Source organism: Rhinolophus sinicus, linkage group LG07 (genome assembly GCF_036562045.2).
Source record: "Rhinolophus sinicus isolate RSC01 linkage group LG07, ASM3656204v1, whole genome shotgun sequence".
NCBI lineage: Eukaryota > Metazoa > Chordata > Mammalia > Chiroptera > Rhinolophidae > Rhinolophus > Rhinolophus sinicus.
The window spans coordinates 100803631-100819126 of NC_133757.1; the positions used below are offsets into that span (position 1 = coordinate 100803631).

The window sequence follows — 15496 nt, forward strand, 5'->3', positions numbered from 1 at the left end:
ACCTGGGACCCAGTCCAGTCTCCTTTGCCCACGGCCAAAATCTCTAATCAACCAGAACGCTGTTTCCTGTGGTGCCGACTCCTTCCAAATCCTTCCATTGCAGCATTCCAGGGACCCACCTCCAATGTAAGATATTTGGCATCTGAGAAAAAAATCCATTCCCATGACTGATTTAGAGTTGGCAGAATTAAAGTCAGGAAAATTTTAAGGTAAGTATTCATGCAATTCTGCATTCACTTGACTTCGCACTCTTCAGGTGATGAAAAACAGTGATCACTGTGTGTAAGGAAAAATTAACTCAAAAACAATGACTGAAAGAGATAGGTCTGAAGAGAAGAAGAACGAAGGCCTAACATGGTTCCCCAAACAGTCCAGTCTAATTATTCTCATCTAATGACTTTTTCTATAAAAGTATTTCTCTGCTTATTCACATTACCTCAATGAGAAAAAAGGAAGAATAAAAGGAAGGGAGGCAGTGGTGGGTCATGATCTGCAGCCACCACAACGGACCCTCCTCTTATTGGGGGTACAGTAGTCCCCCCATCATGGGGGATAAATTCCAAGACCCCCAGTGAATGCCTGTAACTGTGGATAGTACCAAACCCTATATATGCTATGCTTTTTCCTATGCAACATTTTCCTATGCAACGTTTCCTGTGATAACGTTGTATTTATAAATCAGGCACAGTAAAGGATTAACAATAACTAAAAATAAAACAGAACGATTATAATAATGTACTGTAATAAGTTATATGAATGTGGTCTCTCTTAAAATATCTTCTTACTGTACTCACCCTTCTACTTGTGATGATGTGAGGTGCTCCAATGCCTACAGGATGAGATGAAGTGAGCGAGTGACGCACGTGAGTGACATGGCATTAAGCCACTCATGACCATCGGACGAAACGTCAGAAAGAGGATCACTGAGCTATGACGATGTCATGTCTTCCATCCACAAATTTAATGCCTTTTCCACCTGAACTAAGCATGTATCACCCACTGTGGCTGTAACTTTTGCAGTCTGAGGTGCGACAGCAAAACTAGCACAAATTTCTTTTTCCTTCTTCACAATTTCACATTAGATTCATTCTTACTGTCGATCTTAGCAATCTCAGCACATGAGTTTTTTTCTTTGCTTATTAAGCTGAGAACTTTCACCTTTTCACTTAACAGAAGCACTTTACGGCTTCTCTTTGACACACTCAAATTGCCAGCATCACTCCTCCTGCACTTTGGGGCCACTGTTAAGTAAATTACGAGTTACTTGGACACAAGCACAGCAATACGATGACAGTTGATCTGATAACTGAGACGGCTAATAAGCAACTAACCGTTGGGGAGCGTCTACAGCATGGAGATGCTGGACAAAGTGACGGTTCCCATCACAGGTAGGGCAGAGCGGAATTTTCATCACGCTCCTCAGAACAGAGCACAATTTAAACTTACGTATTGTTTATTTCTGGAATTTTTCATTTAATATACTTGGACTGCTGTTGACTGCAGGAATTGAAACCACGGAAAGCAAGACTGTGCGTAGGGGTGACTACTGTGATACCTCTCTTCCATAATGCTTTTTCCATACACCCACGAGCAACTGATCACAAGCCTTTCTGCCAGTGGTTTTCAAAGCGTCATCCCCAGAAGGAGGCACAAAAAAGCATCCTCATGGGATGCTGGTAAACTACTGTTTCTTGATCTGGGCGCTGGTGCTGTAATGCACAGCAAGCAGAACAGGTATACTTTTCTGTCAATATATTTTAGTTTAATACAAAGTTTAAAAAAAAAGGCGCAATTGGACGAAGGTAAGGGAATGAGAAAGGTTTCTTGATGTGATTCAGAACAACGGGTTTTGGAGACAGATCCAGGTTTACACTCGAGTGTGTCAACACTCGACTCTTTTCAGAAACATGATCATGAACAGTTCCAAATACCTAAGCAGCGGCCCAGTCTTATACTAGCAGTCCAGTGTGCAATCAGAAAATAACATACCTGCCCCTAATGCCACCTAAACTTATCTGACAAGCTCAGCACCCAGGAAATTTGGCAATATGTACAAACTCAGGCATACAAAGTAGGTAATCACTAGCTAGATTTATCAAGTGCTTATTCTACATGCCAGGCATTGTTCTAATAGTGTTTCATTTAATCACAGGAAGTCGGTAGCACTAACATGTTCTTTTCACAGAGGAGAATGGAGCACAGAGAGGTTAAGGAACTAGTGTAAATAATGGAGCCTGTCAACGGCAGAGGCAGGCTTTACGTCCAGGCAGCTTTGCTCATGGCTGACCCACACCACTCGTCCTCAGTCTATTCTGCCGGGAGGTGCTCATCAGAGGACGGGTTTGGGGAGAGGTTGAGGAGGCAGTTGGATGTCACTGACTGATAAATTATGTCGATTCCTTTCTCCTACACCTTGAGCCCCACACCACTTACAATGCTTCGATTCTCACTCATTCAGTCCTGGCTGAGGACAAGGCCCCTGTCACGTGTACCGTGGGCGACTAAGACACCTTGCCATGAACCCCGCCCCACTCTCTGGTAAACAAGCCCTGTGCAGGAGCCAGGCATAGCGGCACCCCACAGGATGTCTGCTCTGCCCTCCTTGCTTGACCCTGCCCAGTCCAGCGCTGCAGCTGCAGGACAAACTCCTACGCAGACTGATTTTTTGATCGCAGAGTGATTTTTTGATCCGTACAAAGCTAGCTGAAATGTACAACAAAATCAACCAGCGTTACTGCTTTGACTTAAAATGAGGAACGCCTGGGAGATAATTTAGCTTTCAGATTCAGATAAAAGTTACATGAAAATTCAGGATAATCTGTAGTTCCTAATTATAATCCAAATTACTTTCCACTCTCATACATCTATACTTTGAAGAGGACCACAGAATTTAGCACCTAGCACAGAAAGGGCACTCAGTAATTGAAAGAATGAATGAATGAGTGGCATGTCTTCATGAAATCTGTGAATCATAGAAAACAATTCTTATAAAGTTAAATAAAAAGAACAGGATACAAAATTGTATATGCACTTTGATAACAAGTGTGCTTTTTAAAACCTCAGTGTAGAAAAAAGAACTCAGAAAAAATATCAGAATGTCTGGGTAGGGAGACTAAGAATACTTTTCCTTTTAGTCTTCTGTTTTCCATTTTTTAACAATATGTATGTATTATTTACAAACAATTGGTAAAACCATTTTTAAAAATTCTTGTAGCCAAATCAGTAATGATCATTTGATTTCTTTACTGTATAACAATTCTGCAGGCTTTATTGTAAGGGAATTGTCACAGTCAAAACAATTTCAGACAGCTGAAAGGAAAAGCAAAGCACTCACCCTGTCAGAGTGCAATTCTACTCACACTGTTTTTCCTTCAACGGAATTGCTATAATTAATATTTATATAAGCCAGCAAAAGTATATAGCTGCAGCAACATTCTCTTTTAAAATAGCTAACTAAAAACAAAACTCCCCAATTTCCCTTTATTTGGAGACTTAGTTTAGTATCTAGCAGCAATAAATATACCTAACAATGAGGGGATTTTTAAGCCACACACATTACACTTTTATTGGGAAAGTGCTATTCCAAGGGTATCTAACCAAGTACCAACATGCTGACAACAAAGATAAGGAAAAGAAAGATGAGACTCCAGGAGATCCCTAACCTCATAAGTGAAACAGTGGTCCTGATAAGGAGAGTTACAATAAAACTGTGGCTGTAACTATTTCGTATCTAACCTTTAACAAGAAAAAAAGGTTGGCAGGTCCGGCCTGCTGAGTCAAGGTTGTAAGGCTCTACAGTGTAACTCTCCACCCACAAGAAGAGGTGCTGCTTATCTTTTTTCTCAGTAAAATGATTCACCCTTTCTGGAATCAGCTAGATAACCAGCAATGTAGATAAAAATTTTCTTTTTTTTTTTTAAGGTCCAATATCAGACCTCATTCTACAATCTTTTTTCCCTATGTTTGATGTTTACAACCCATGCCCAAATTGCACTGCAATTAATAACAACCACATCGTTATTTTCAAGACGGCCAAAAGTTAGACACATGTTAGCGACAAAATATTCCACTACTTTTAAAGTGTAACTCTGATTTCAAACCAGGCTGTCACTAGCATTTGGACCTTAGCGAAAGTGTCAGCAGTCCAGATCTGCTGGAGACACTGGAAGCTGAGCTACTGGGTTGGGGCCATCATCTTGGGAATCATTCGCAGTTCTCTCATTTTCTACAAAGCATGTGACCAGGCCACACAAAGTAAAGTAGAGGTTGCTTTGAAGAGCTGTTACAGAAATTCCTGTGGGACACACCTGTTCCCTTACACCTATTTGACCATAAACGGCTCTGCGGTATTGCCAGTTTTCGGTGCGCCCCTTCTCCTCATCAAAACTGTCACTATTCTCACCAAACTGTATAATTCATAAGGAGCATGTTTCAAAACTGACTTAGGGGAGAACTCTCAGCTATCTCCATCTCCCGTCTATTTGGATGTACGGCTATGACATAATCAAACTTTTCGTTGATGCCTTGGAACAGATGCAGCCTGGGTCACTCAGTGCACAGCAGAGCTGTACAGGCAAAATCACAACCTAAGATGCCGTCGGTATTCACACAGGAGCTCACATGCCAAGGCCACATGGACGCTTTCGCTCCCTTAGCTGAGCACTGAGACCCTCTGCAATAAGCTGTCTCATTGCTGCGTACAGTTCTCATATGCCTTGTTCCACTCAGGTAAAGTACACCCGTGTCCCACACCAGACTCGTCTCTGAGTCTTCCTGGAGAAAAGTTTTGTTGTCAAAAGGCCTTTCTCTCCCTCTCTCTCCCTCACATGTATAACAGTTTTAAAAACATTTGTAAGCATTTATCTTTTTTTTTTTAACATTTATAACATGGGGATACAACTATTTATCTCACAGAGGAATAAATAATTCAAACGACTGTAAATGCATCACACAAACAATAACTATTATTACTGTAATTCTTATAGCCATGGGATAATTTTGGAACTACTGGGAGTTATTTATTAATCCGTGCTGTAATTAAGTAAGCCACCAGATGGGATTGAACAAAATAAAAAGCATTTGACACTTTTCTACAATTTATAAAGGTATCTCACTGGTTTTGCAGAATAATTTACAACCTGCCTTTAAAACACGCTGTCTAAAGACTTAGGACTCCATTCATTCACCCTTTCAAATATTTGATGCGCCAGGGCCTGTTCAGGATGCTGACGATGCAGAGAGAAATGGAATGTGTGCACTAAGCAAGCATCTTGGGGCAGATGCGGTGACGGTGCGATGGGCTGACAGTGTTGGGGGGGTGGGGGCCGGAGGGGCGAGGGAGTCTCTTACTAGAAGTACTCAGAGTACTAAGACACTTTCTTCACTCACCACTGGTGATATGACAGCTGGAGAAAGGGAAGAACTTTTATCTGGAATGCGTGGCAGCCCAGGCACCCTCTCGACCCTGCCCATGGAAACATGACCGCTCCCACTGCTCCCACCCTAGTGAAAGCCCCGCCTTTCACCAGGACTCTGGCAGCAGCCGCTCACCAGTACCCCATTCATTCTTGGCCTACTGTGCATCCACGCAATGGACAGTCAGTGCTCACAGCAGAACAAAGGTATGAGAGCTTCTCAAATAAATCTGTGCAGAGGTTGGGATAGAGGTAGGTCAGTGATACCAGAAGACGCTTCTCTCCTGTCCTCCTTCAGTTTTGGTTTGACAGACACCAGTAGTGACACAATCCTAATCTTGCTAAAATGAAAAACTTCTCCTATAATATGTTTAACACTGGCCAATTAAGTAAGAAAGACTCTTAAAGTGCTTTAAGAGGTTTAAGAGCTACAAAGACAAAGAAAGCTGCTTGGGAGTGGACAGAAATTAATTTCTGAGAAGAGAAAGCTGGAAATGAGAGGCTGGGAAAAGGATATTCAGCTCTGAATCAGCAGGCTGTCGTTTCTCTGAGTCAGTTCCTCATGACAAGGCTGAGAACTAGGAACTCCGGAGACGCCGGCAAGCACACGAGCAGTGCCGTCAGCATGTCACACAGGGAAAAGAACCCTGGCTTGACGGCCAGCCTTTATCTGCGCTGGCCCAGTCCCTCACTAGCCACACGTCTCTAGGGAACGATGCTCCGTCTCTCTTAGCCTCAGTTTCCTCAGCTGCAAACACACGGGTGATCATGATACTCCACCCATCTTGGAAAGGAGTCAAACTGTTAAATGTGAGCCTGTGGAAGTCCCTCTGAAAAACTGCACAGGTCTAGACAAATGTGATGTGGCTTTTTAAAAATATGCATCCAAAAGTACTCACTGTGCTATTTGAGTTGCTAAGTTCATAGTTGACTGTACTGTATTTACACAATATGAAGCCAAGATAAATAACTTTGGCCACAGTCACATCTGGCAAATAATAATTTTATCCAAAATAGTCAGTCGCCTCCCTAACCCCTACACCGAAACACAGCCAGTTCTCTGGAAGCCCCAGGCAATTAAGCTCTCTAAAATAAACTCATTGCGAAGTCCCTTGCAGACAATAAACTCGAGAACAAATTGGTGCAACAGCTAGAAAATGTTATCTATGAAATAGTTAGCTTTCAAATTAACATAAGGCATTCTGTCTTCCACGGATAAATTCCTCTTCCACCTCCTATGTAGCTTCAATCACACCAATGTCCCTTCTTAAAATACCCTTCATCTAACTCTCCAAGTCAAATCCTCTTAAGTTCTTTCAGGATCCAAACCAAGGCCATCTAACCTGTAAAAACCCCCCACAGGGACGCTTTTCTGAAGTTATTTCAAATCTACAATGGGAAGACAGAAGGGACAATGCCTGTGAAGGGTTCTCTATTTGTTTCTTATAGCTCAGAATCTTCCCAAAAGCCATGGCTCAACTTTTCCCCTTGGCTATACCTTAGAATGACAGTCCCTACGTCTTGTACCCTGGGACAGTCATAGTGTAGGCAAGGCCAGCTGCAGGCCACGCACAATTCCCATGTAAGAACACCATGGAAGTTGTGTTGATTCACAGTAAACTTGAACCTGCATTTTTTTAATAAATAATGAGTAGATTTGAATGCTTGAGCTACCAGTATAAGGTGTTACTCGCTCCTCACACCCCATCACAGACATCAGAGTGTTAGAATGTCCCTTACAAACTTAGAAACCAGATGATGGACTTCTTGAGGACACGGACACTGCCATCTTTCATTTCTTTAGTTCTTCGCTTGTGTAGTTAATTAAGCTAACAGTGGAGAGAGAGAAGGCACTTAGTAAACGGTTCTTAACTTAGAAATAACGTCTTTTCTCTCATTATTTACTCAGGCTGTCTCTAGCTCACAAACAACTCTCCACCTAAGTCCCTGTCACTCACAGGGACAACAAAACCTCATTATATCTTGGCTCAAGGTAACATAGATTCAAATGCTCCTTTGAAAAATAATTACATATTTAAAAATCTGACTGTTTGATTAGTCCAAAACACAAGCTAATGCTAACCTTGATATCAATTCCTAAAGGGATTCAGTTATATTTCATCCAGTAGAACTGTCATGAATGTTGCACTTTATTTACTACAGAAGGATTTCTAAAGAAAAAGAATACACGTCTTAGGGAGAAGTTTTCTTCTCAGAGAGTATTTTTACTATTCATAACAGTATTACTTTTGTTTACAAGTGCTCCATTCAGGGACACTAGCAACTTCAACAGCACGACAAATACAAGTGGACCCAGCAATTTGGTCTTTGGTGCCATCTGATAGTCATTTTCAAATTATTCCCCGGAAATTCAAAGGAAGCAATGAAACACCGTCTAACAGAAAATACTGTGAACTACATATATATGTTAAAATTTTCTAGTACTCAAACTTAAAAAAAAGCAAAAGAAAACAGGTGAAATCAATTGTAATGATTTATTTGATTAACACAACATATACAAAACCTTATTTCAACATATGATCAATATAAAAATTAAATATTTTCATTCATTTTTTTCATGCTGTCTTTAAAATCCAGTGTGAATTTTACAGAAAACACCCCTGTCCATTCAGACTGGTCCCATTTCAAGCACTCACCAGCCACTGGGCTAGTGGCTGCCAAACTGGGGGCACAGCTCTAGGAAGCTCTGAAGAAGAATTACAGGGGTAGAGGATGCGTATGATTTGCCTCTCCTCCATTTCCAAACCCCATCACCACGACCACCAATGAGAAAAGATGGAAAACCTAATCCCGCGGCCCGTGGGAAAGTTTGGAAGCCTTGAATCAGACTGTCCAGAGGTGTGAGTGAAACCTTAAAGAGAGTCAAGAGGAAGCTGGCTAACTCCCCAACCCCCACACAAACAGAACTGAGAGGAATCATTACCTCTATTTATCAAACCATATGCATACACATTCGCCAGTCCAAATGCCATAATGAAAATCACATGACAAGGGAACTGAAAATTGAAGAACTACGAGCATGAAGAGATAACAAAGAAAATTCTGGAAGTATAACATCAATCTAGCTCTCTGGAGAGGAAAAAGCATCTCATGACAATTAGTCAACATTAGGGTGCAACCCTTGACAACATTCACTGCTCTCCTCCCCTCCTCTCCCTAAATCAAATCTAATCGATAAACAATCTTGTTGATTCTTCCTCCATGTCCTTCCCATGGTACAAAGGGGGTAGGGCTTGTACACCAAAAAAGTACATTGTGTTCTGTGCAGTGAAGAACTTTACCACTCATTTGATATTTTGCTTTAGGCCTTTTATACCCACTTTTACACCCGGACTTTTAAGACTTCTGGACATGTTGGGGCTCCTGGACTCTGTGGAAAGATGCACGTAGCTGCACTCAGTGGGCGATGAAGTGGTCTTCGTTAGCTCGCTGGGCGCTTTGAGCTATCACTGTGCTGGCCCTCGGGGCCCCATGTTCCTGTGAATGGCTGATCCAACAACCAATGTGTTGCTGGCTCTTCTTTCACAGCCTTCATTTCTACCCGGACCCACTTCCCAGTATGACTCTGACTACAGCCTCCTGCCCTTACAGCTACCGTCTTCCCTCCTAGCCTGCCCTCTGCCTTTACGTAGTCTTCCTGTATCAAACCCATTCTGGCTTCACTGCTTTATCTTTCGAGTCCTACAGAGTCACTGCTTTGATTCCCCAGCCATCAGTCCTTCAGTTGGCATAGCCCTTAAAACTCACTCAGGTCAGCTGACCATTCACCTTCTCCACCTCAGGCTGCTGAGTGCCGCGCAGCACTTCCACGGTACGATTGAGCCTCGTTCTTCACAGTACTCATGTTCTATGAAGTCTCTGTGAAAACTGAATTAGCGAGTAATGCACCACTGCTTTTAGGGGAAATACAAGGGTAGGTTCCTGCAAGCCTCTGGCCACAACCATTTCATTAACTGATTAAGACTTACCCATGTTTTATGGGTGTTTCTGCTTAAAGACTGTTTATTTAATATATACATTGACTGTTGCATCAAAACACTGAAATCACAGCCAATAGCACTATAACTCTTGCCTGAGCAAAGCTTATCTAATACATATTTCTTCGTAAGGCACGTCACAGCATTCTTGCCTTAGAACACTAGACTTTCAGCACCATTGTGGAGGACATTTTAAACAGCAAAATCACCAACAAAAAGCATAAAAATGCAAAACAAACAAACAAACCCACCTCAACACCAAAGACTGTGAAATGGAAAATGTTTACAGTATAAGAGCTGATATAAGAAGGCAGAGTGTTGCCTTGTTTGACCTAAGCAGGGAACGTGCACATCCAGGGACTTCAATATTTTGCCCTTCTGCCCATGTCCCTGAATGACCATAAAAGCGTCATAAGCACTGACCTTGGGGTTATAAACAAATTTTAGTGAGGAGGCTAATTCACAAACATGGAATCCACAAATAATGAGGACTGACTGTACTTAGTCCCTGATGGCATTCTGTGACCATTTCCTCTACTGAACTATTCGCCCCCTGAAAGCACATCATGTGTCAGTCCTCTGTGTGTTCCCGGAAACTATCACAGTGCTTGGCATATAGAAGGCGCTCAACAAATGTTTGTTAACCCACATTCATCTTTGCCTCCTTCTATGGGGAAAAGTTCTGCTTCTTCTAATCTAAGAAAAAGACTAGATAGACCCTGATCTCTGGGTCTCATTGTCTCTCACCCGCGCGGGGACAGTGTTCCATCAGCTGCCCCACCACCTCCACCTTTACCTACTTTCAACCCTTCTATATGTGGCATGTAATGCACTCAGGATAACTAATTTATATAACCCTCATTTTTTATTCTATGCAATGCAGAGAACGTGTGGGGAATGAAACACACAGGGTCATTACTGCTGTCCACACTGACAGTCGGGGTCGGGAGGCCATCCACCCTGTGAGCCTATGGAAAACCATGACTTTCCAAAAGAGGACTTCCTGCATCTGAGCAGCGGCTGGTTTTAACTTGTAAAATTCCTAGTATCACAAACATACCAACGTGAGAAATCCTAAGGGTTCTCAATGTGGAAGGAACATATAAAAATGACACTAAAGTATTTGTGGACACTAAAAATAAAAATGATGCTATAGAAGGGACTGGACGCAATACTGCCTGAGAGTATTTAGGGAGAAACCACAAATTCTATCAGAAAACTCCACCTTCTCATTTACTGCCCCCTCCTCCATCCACCTCTCACCCTCAACCCTGTCCATTCCATTCGGTTAGGTTTTCAGAAAACCAGTAAACAAATTCTAATCATGATAAACTGATCTTTATTTTTAGAAAATCACCTGCAGATAAAATAAAAAGACAACAATAAAAACATTATGAGCTCAAATATGAAAACGACTTAACTACATATGCTTAGTATCTAATTCTCCAAAAGGAACGATACATACTTAAATGAAAACTTAGAGACCTTAGTCATTTAACAAACGTTCACTGAGCTCTTCTGTAAGTCCTCCTTAGCTCTACCTTTTGGTGTGCTGTTAGCCCCTATAATTATTCTATCAGGGCAGATTAGATGTAGGAAGACAGGAGCAAGCTCAAGAAATGGAACTTGTTTTTCAACAGTTTGAGTTAGTTGTTGCTTTTCCCTACCGTCCCCTGAAAATCAGATAGATTCCACAGCAATTAGTTGCTAGTCTCACTCTTTGGTCCTCCAGTCCTTCAATGGCTTTAAGCAAAGGACTCCCGGCAGCACAGCAAACCCTGCCTCCTTCCCTGCCCCTCCCCTTAAGGAAGGCCGTGTTTCACCTTGAATTTCCCCAACACTTGAGGAACCGCCAGGATTAAGCCAGATCACCACCACTCCTAGAGCAGAAAAAAAATCCTCCTCACTTTCAAACAGAAGATATTCTCCTCTTGCATAAGCTTTTCCTTTTACATTGTTTTTGTTCTTGACTAACAATGGACCACATAAGGGGGAAAAGTCAAGTGGCTTGTACTGCGACATGACCACCACAGCACACCTGATGCCAACAAAAGCTGGATGCCGGGACATCCCGTGAGTGTGTTTAGAGAGCTGGGGCAGGGAGGCTGGGCAGGTACTAGGTTAAGTCCAGGCTGTGGTCAGCAATGACTGGTGACCTCTGGAGCCTTTTTTGGGAGGCCTGCCCATAGGTGCAGCCTCTTCTATGCTAAGCACTAGTACGTTTCAATGCCAAAGGCTTCCACACAGAAACCTAGGCTAAACTAGGAGATGGTCTTTTCTAGCTTCCTCTCCTAAAATCAGCGCCATCAAAAGCTCCAAACAAAAGCTGATCTTCACTCCAGGAAAGGACAGCTGAGGTCAAAGACATTCAGCTTACAGAGTGAGCTAATGGGTCCTTTGCTTATTCATTTATTCAAACACTTCCCAAGTACCTGTATCCATGCCCCGTGCTCCATCCCAAAGGGAACAACACCGACATGGCTCAGCCATCCCTGTCCTCACAGAGACCTGGTCGAGTCATGCAGAGGTAATGCCAAACGGGCGGGATAGGGTGCTAAGTGCAAAGACGAGGAGGAGAAAGAGCAGAGCTATCTACTGGGGGGTGGGGGCGCTATCAGCACCGGCTTCCCGCTCTGAGCACTTACCATGTACCGGGCGCTGTTGTAACTTTCCAAGAACAAACCCACTGAAATCTCATAACCACACCAGGAGGCCGGAACTATTATTCCCAATGTGCCAAGACGACGACAGCAGACCTGCTAGCACAGAGCAGCTCTGTAGATCACACAGACCGCACAGCCGCGAAGCGATGGCGCCGGGATGGAAACCTGAGGCCGGCTCCTGAGCCCACGCCCACGCCGAACCACCACGCTAGGTGGGAGTCAGGAGGTTAGGCGGAAGGGAGAGGGCGAGTTCCAGGCAAAGACATCTTTGTAAAGGGAAAGCTCAAAATTGTTTGAGGAACTGAGAAAAGTTCACTTTGACTGGTGTAAGGAGTGTTAGGGGAAGAGCGAAGAGAAATGAGACACGGCAAACCATGTGAAGGAGTCTGGAGTTGATTTTTACGTGCACTTCTGAGCACAGCAATGTCAGAAAAGGGCTCCAATCGAATGAAAATAACACAAAGGTTCAACAGCACACGAAAGAATGCAGATTTATAAGCATTAAAAACAAAAAAATGCATTTTAGCTATGAATTCATAATAGCTTCTAACAAGGGCAAAACAAGGGAACTTGCCATACCCACTGGACTGAAAACTGGCTGAGGCCCAATGCAGGAATCAAGAGGTCTGTGTTCCAGAGCTGGCCCTACCCATACGGAAAACTCTCTGTGACCTTGGCCAGTGAGCCTGTTTCCTAGTCCATAACATACATATAACTGCTTTGGAAAATAAAAGCCATGTAAGAGCGAGTTATTACAGCTAAGTCCCTTATCAATTACGCTTTCTCTGAAATACTGGTCTTTAGCACACAACAGCCTATTTAACCCAATATGCACCCTTCTCTCACCATTATTTATAGAAAAGGAAACCATGGGGGAAAACTGGCTTGTGTAACGTGTAATTCGTAACTCCAGCATCCTAAACCTCCAGCATGGCTTGTTACTGCTTTGAAACCGTCACCACTACATTTCACAGGCTAAACAACTCTTTCTTTGTCTTTGATAAGGAACAGAAACGATTCAATTAAGAGAGGCTCTGGCTAACTGCACTCATGGGGGGTGGGGGGGGGTATATTCCTAACTTTCTCATCAACAGCTAAGTATAAGATCCTCCAATCCCTGATGTGCCACCTCCTAGACTACGGGGAGATGGCAGCAGCCACCTGGAGTCTCTGGAGCTTCTGTCTCAGATGTAAAATTCAAATCACAGGCTTGGGGACTAAAAGAAATCTTAGGCCCTTGAGAGTCAAGATTCAGAAAGTAATCTCTCCTCCGTGTGTTTCCTATCCTCTGCCCACTAAGAAATTTGCTCATCTAAGTCAATCAAAGTGGCAAAGTAAAGGTAGCCAGAGCATCATTAAGAGGAAATCAAAGAGTCACAGGGAGAAGGAAACCCTAGGAGGTCAAAATCGCAATACCTTTAACTCTGGTTAATTTGTCACTACTTTTTTAGGAAAAAAAAAAAAGAAAAAGAATCTCACAGAATAAAGGTTGCAGAGGGTGACTACTGGCATAAAAACCACTGTCGATTCTCAACACCATTTGAGGACAGCCGCAACTTATGAGTGAAATAAATATTTTCAAGGCCTTGTTGGTTCACTTAATTCAAAAAATTGATATGCATAAAGCTCAAATGGGAGGAACTAACTTCTGATAGTCCCTTGAAGCTGTAAGAGTATATGATTTATGTACTAATAAACTTACTAGTAAATTTAGGATGTATTTTTAAACTATGGCCATGAGAAACCAGAACAAGCATTCCTTTATTCATCTGAATCTCATCTGCCAAACATGTTTTACTATGTGAACTACATTAACCCACAGGTACCTGGTCACTTGTTTTTATGAGGCTAAAAGAGCATGAAGCCAGGAGAATATTTATCTTGGACAGAGAACTGGATTAGGACCAGAAAACAAAAGTAGGAATAAACAACCATTTCTATCGAAGGAGAAATATAAATAGAATGGTCTTTCAGTGATGGGTGTGAAGATTGAACTTAACATTTTCATAACTGAGTGACAGACTGGCCTAGGTTAGGGCCGTATTTACAAATGCCATCTTTCCTGGAAAATAAGACCTAACCGGAAAATAAGCCCCAGCATGATTTTTCAGGATAACATCCCCTGAACATAAGCCCTAACGCGTCTTTTGGAGCAAAACTTAGTATAAGACCCGGTCTTATTTTGGGGGAAACACAGTGGCACTAAATATTTTTACCAGGAAAATGCCCAACTAGAGGGAATACACAGTAAGATCTTTCAGGGTTCTTTGAACAGATAAGTGGCAAATGAGTTTCAGTTTGGGCAAAGGCATGGTCACTTTAGGGAAAGAGGTTGTTCAAGCTATTCTTACGACAGACCAAAACTCCAAAACAAGTATATTCTTATTAGAATAAGTCACACATTTCTTGGTGGGGAACCTCAGAAATTGAAAGTGGAACTTGCATAGAAAAAAATAAAATGATCTATAAAGAAGAGTCTCTTGAGGACATAACTCTGTAGCTGAAAAGAAAATACAAAAAGGGATAAACATAGAGGCAGAAACAGGATTAAAACATTAGTTAAATTCTGAAATACAAACACTGGGAGATGTTCTTAAAGATACAAAAAGGCAAATTTGTGCAAAAAATTTAAAGGAACTTTATATAATGGCTCATAATTTGTATTCCTCTAAACAGCGGTACTAGTTGAAAATAAACAGGTTCAAATAAATATATTTGAACATTTTCTAGCTCCTCTTAATGTAGTCAGTACTACACTATACACTACAGAGACATAGGAGGTCTGACAAGTAAGTTTGCGAACTCATCCTAAAAAATGTGCTACATACCTCATTGCTGAGTATCACTACAGTCACCTTCAAAGTACTCCCCTTGGGAAGTTAATCCACCGACACCAGTGCTTAGTCCACCCTTCAAAGCAACTTTGGAACTCTTTTACTGGAATGGCCATCCGAGCTGTCGTCGTATTACACTTGATGTCCTGAATGTCATCAAAATGTCTTCCTTTCAATATTTCCTTTCTCTTCAGGTAAAGAAAGAAGTCACTGGTGGCCAGATCAAGTGAGTAGGGAGGGTGTTCGACTACAGTTATTTACTGGCTAAAAACTCCCTCACAGACAGTGCCATGTGAGCTGGTACCTTGTCGTGATGCAAGAGCCATGAATTGTTGGCAAAAAGTTCAGGTCGTCTGACTTTTACACACAGCCTTTTCAGCACTTCCGAATAGTACACTTGGTTAACTGTTTGTCCAGTTGGTACAAATTCATAATGAGTAATCCTTCTGATATCAAAAAAAGTTACCGTGTTTCCCCGAAAATGAGACCTAGCCAGACCACCAGCTCTAATGCATCTTTTGGAGCAAAAATTAATATAAGACCCGGTCTTATATTAAAATAAGAAAAATCTTATTTAAAATCTTATT

At 42.1% G+C, this 15496-nt stretch overlaps 1 protein-coding gene across 5 annotated transcripts in view; it reads right to left on the bottom strand.

Annotated features, from left to right (window-relative positions):
* The window catches only part of FNIP2 (folliculin interacting protein 2), a 116962-nt gene that overhangs the window by 85269 nt on the left and 16197 nt on the right, over nt 1-15496 (bottom strand). Inside the window, exon 1 of one of the 5 annotated variants that reach the window (XM_074338387.1) lies at nt 14904-15146. The exons of 3 other annotated variants lie outside the window; for them this stretch is intronic. In XM_074338387.1, the coding sequence (XP_074194488.1) occupies nt 14904-14908 (5 nt within the window). In that variant the 5' untranslated portion in view covers nt 14909-15146. Of the gene's footprint in view, nt 1-12057; nt 12126-14903; nt 15147-15496 lie in introns of those variants that run through there. One more of the 5 variants, XM_074338386.1, reaches the window with a different exon arrangement.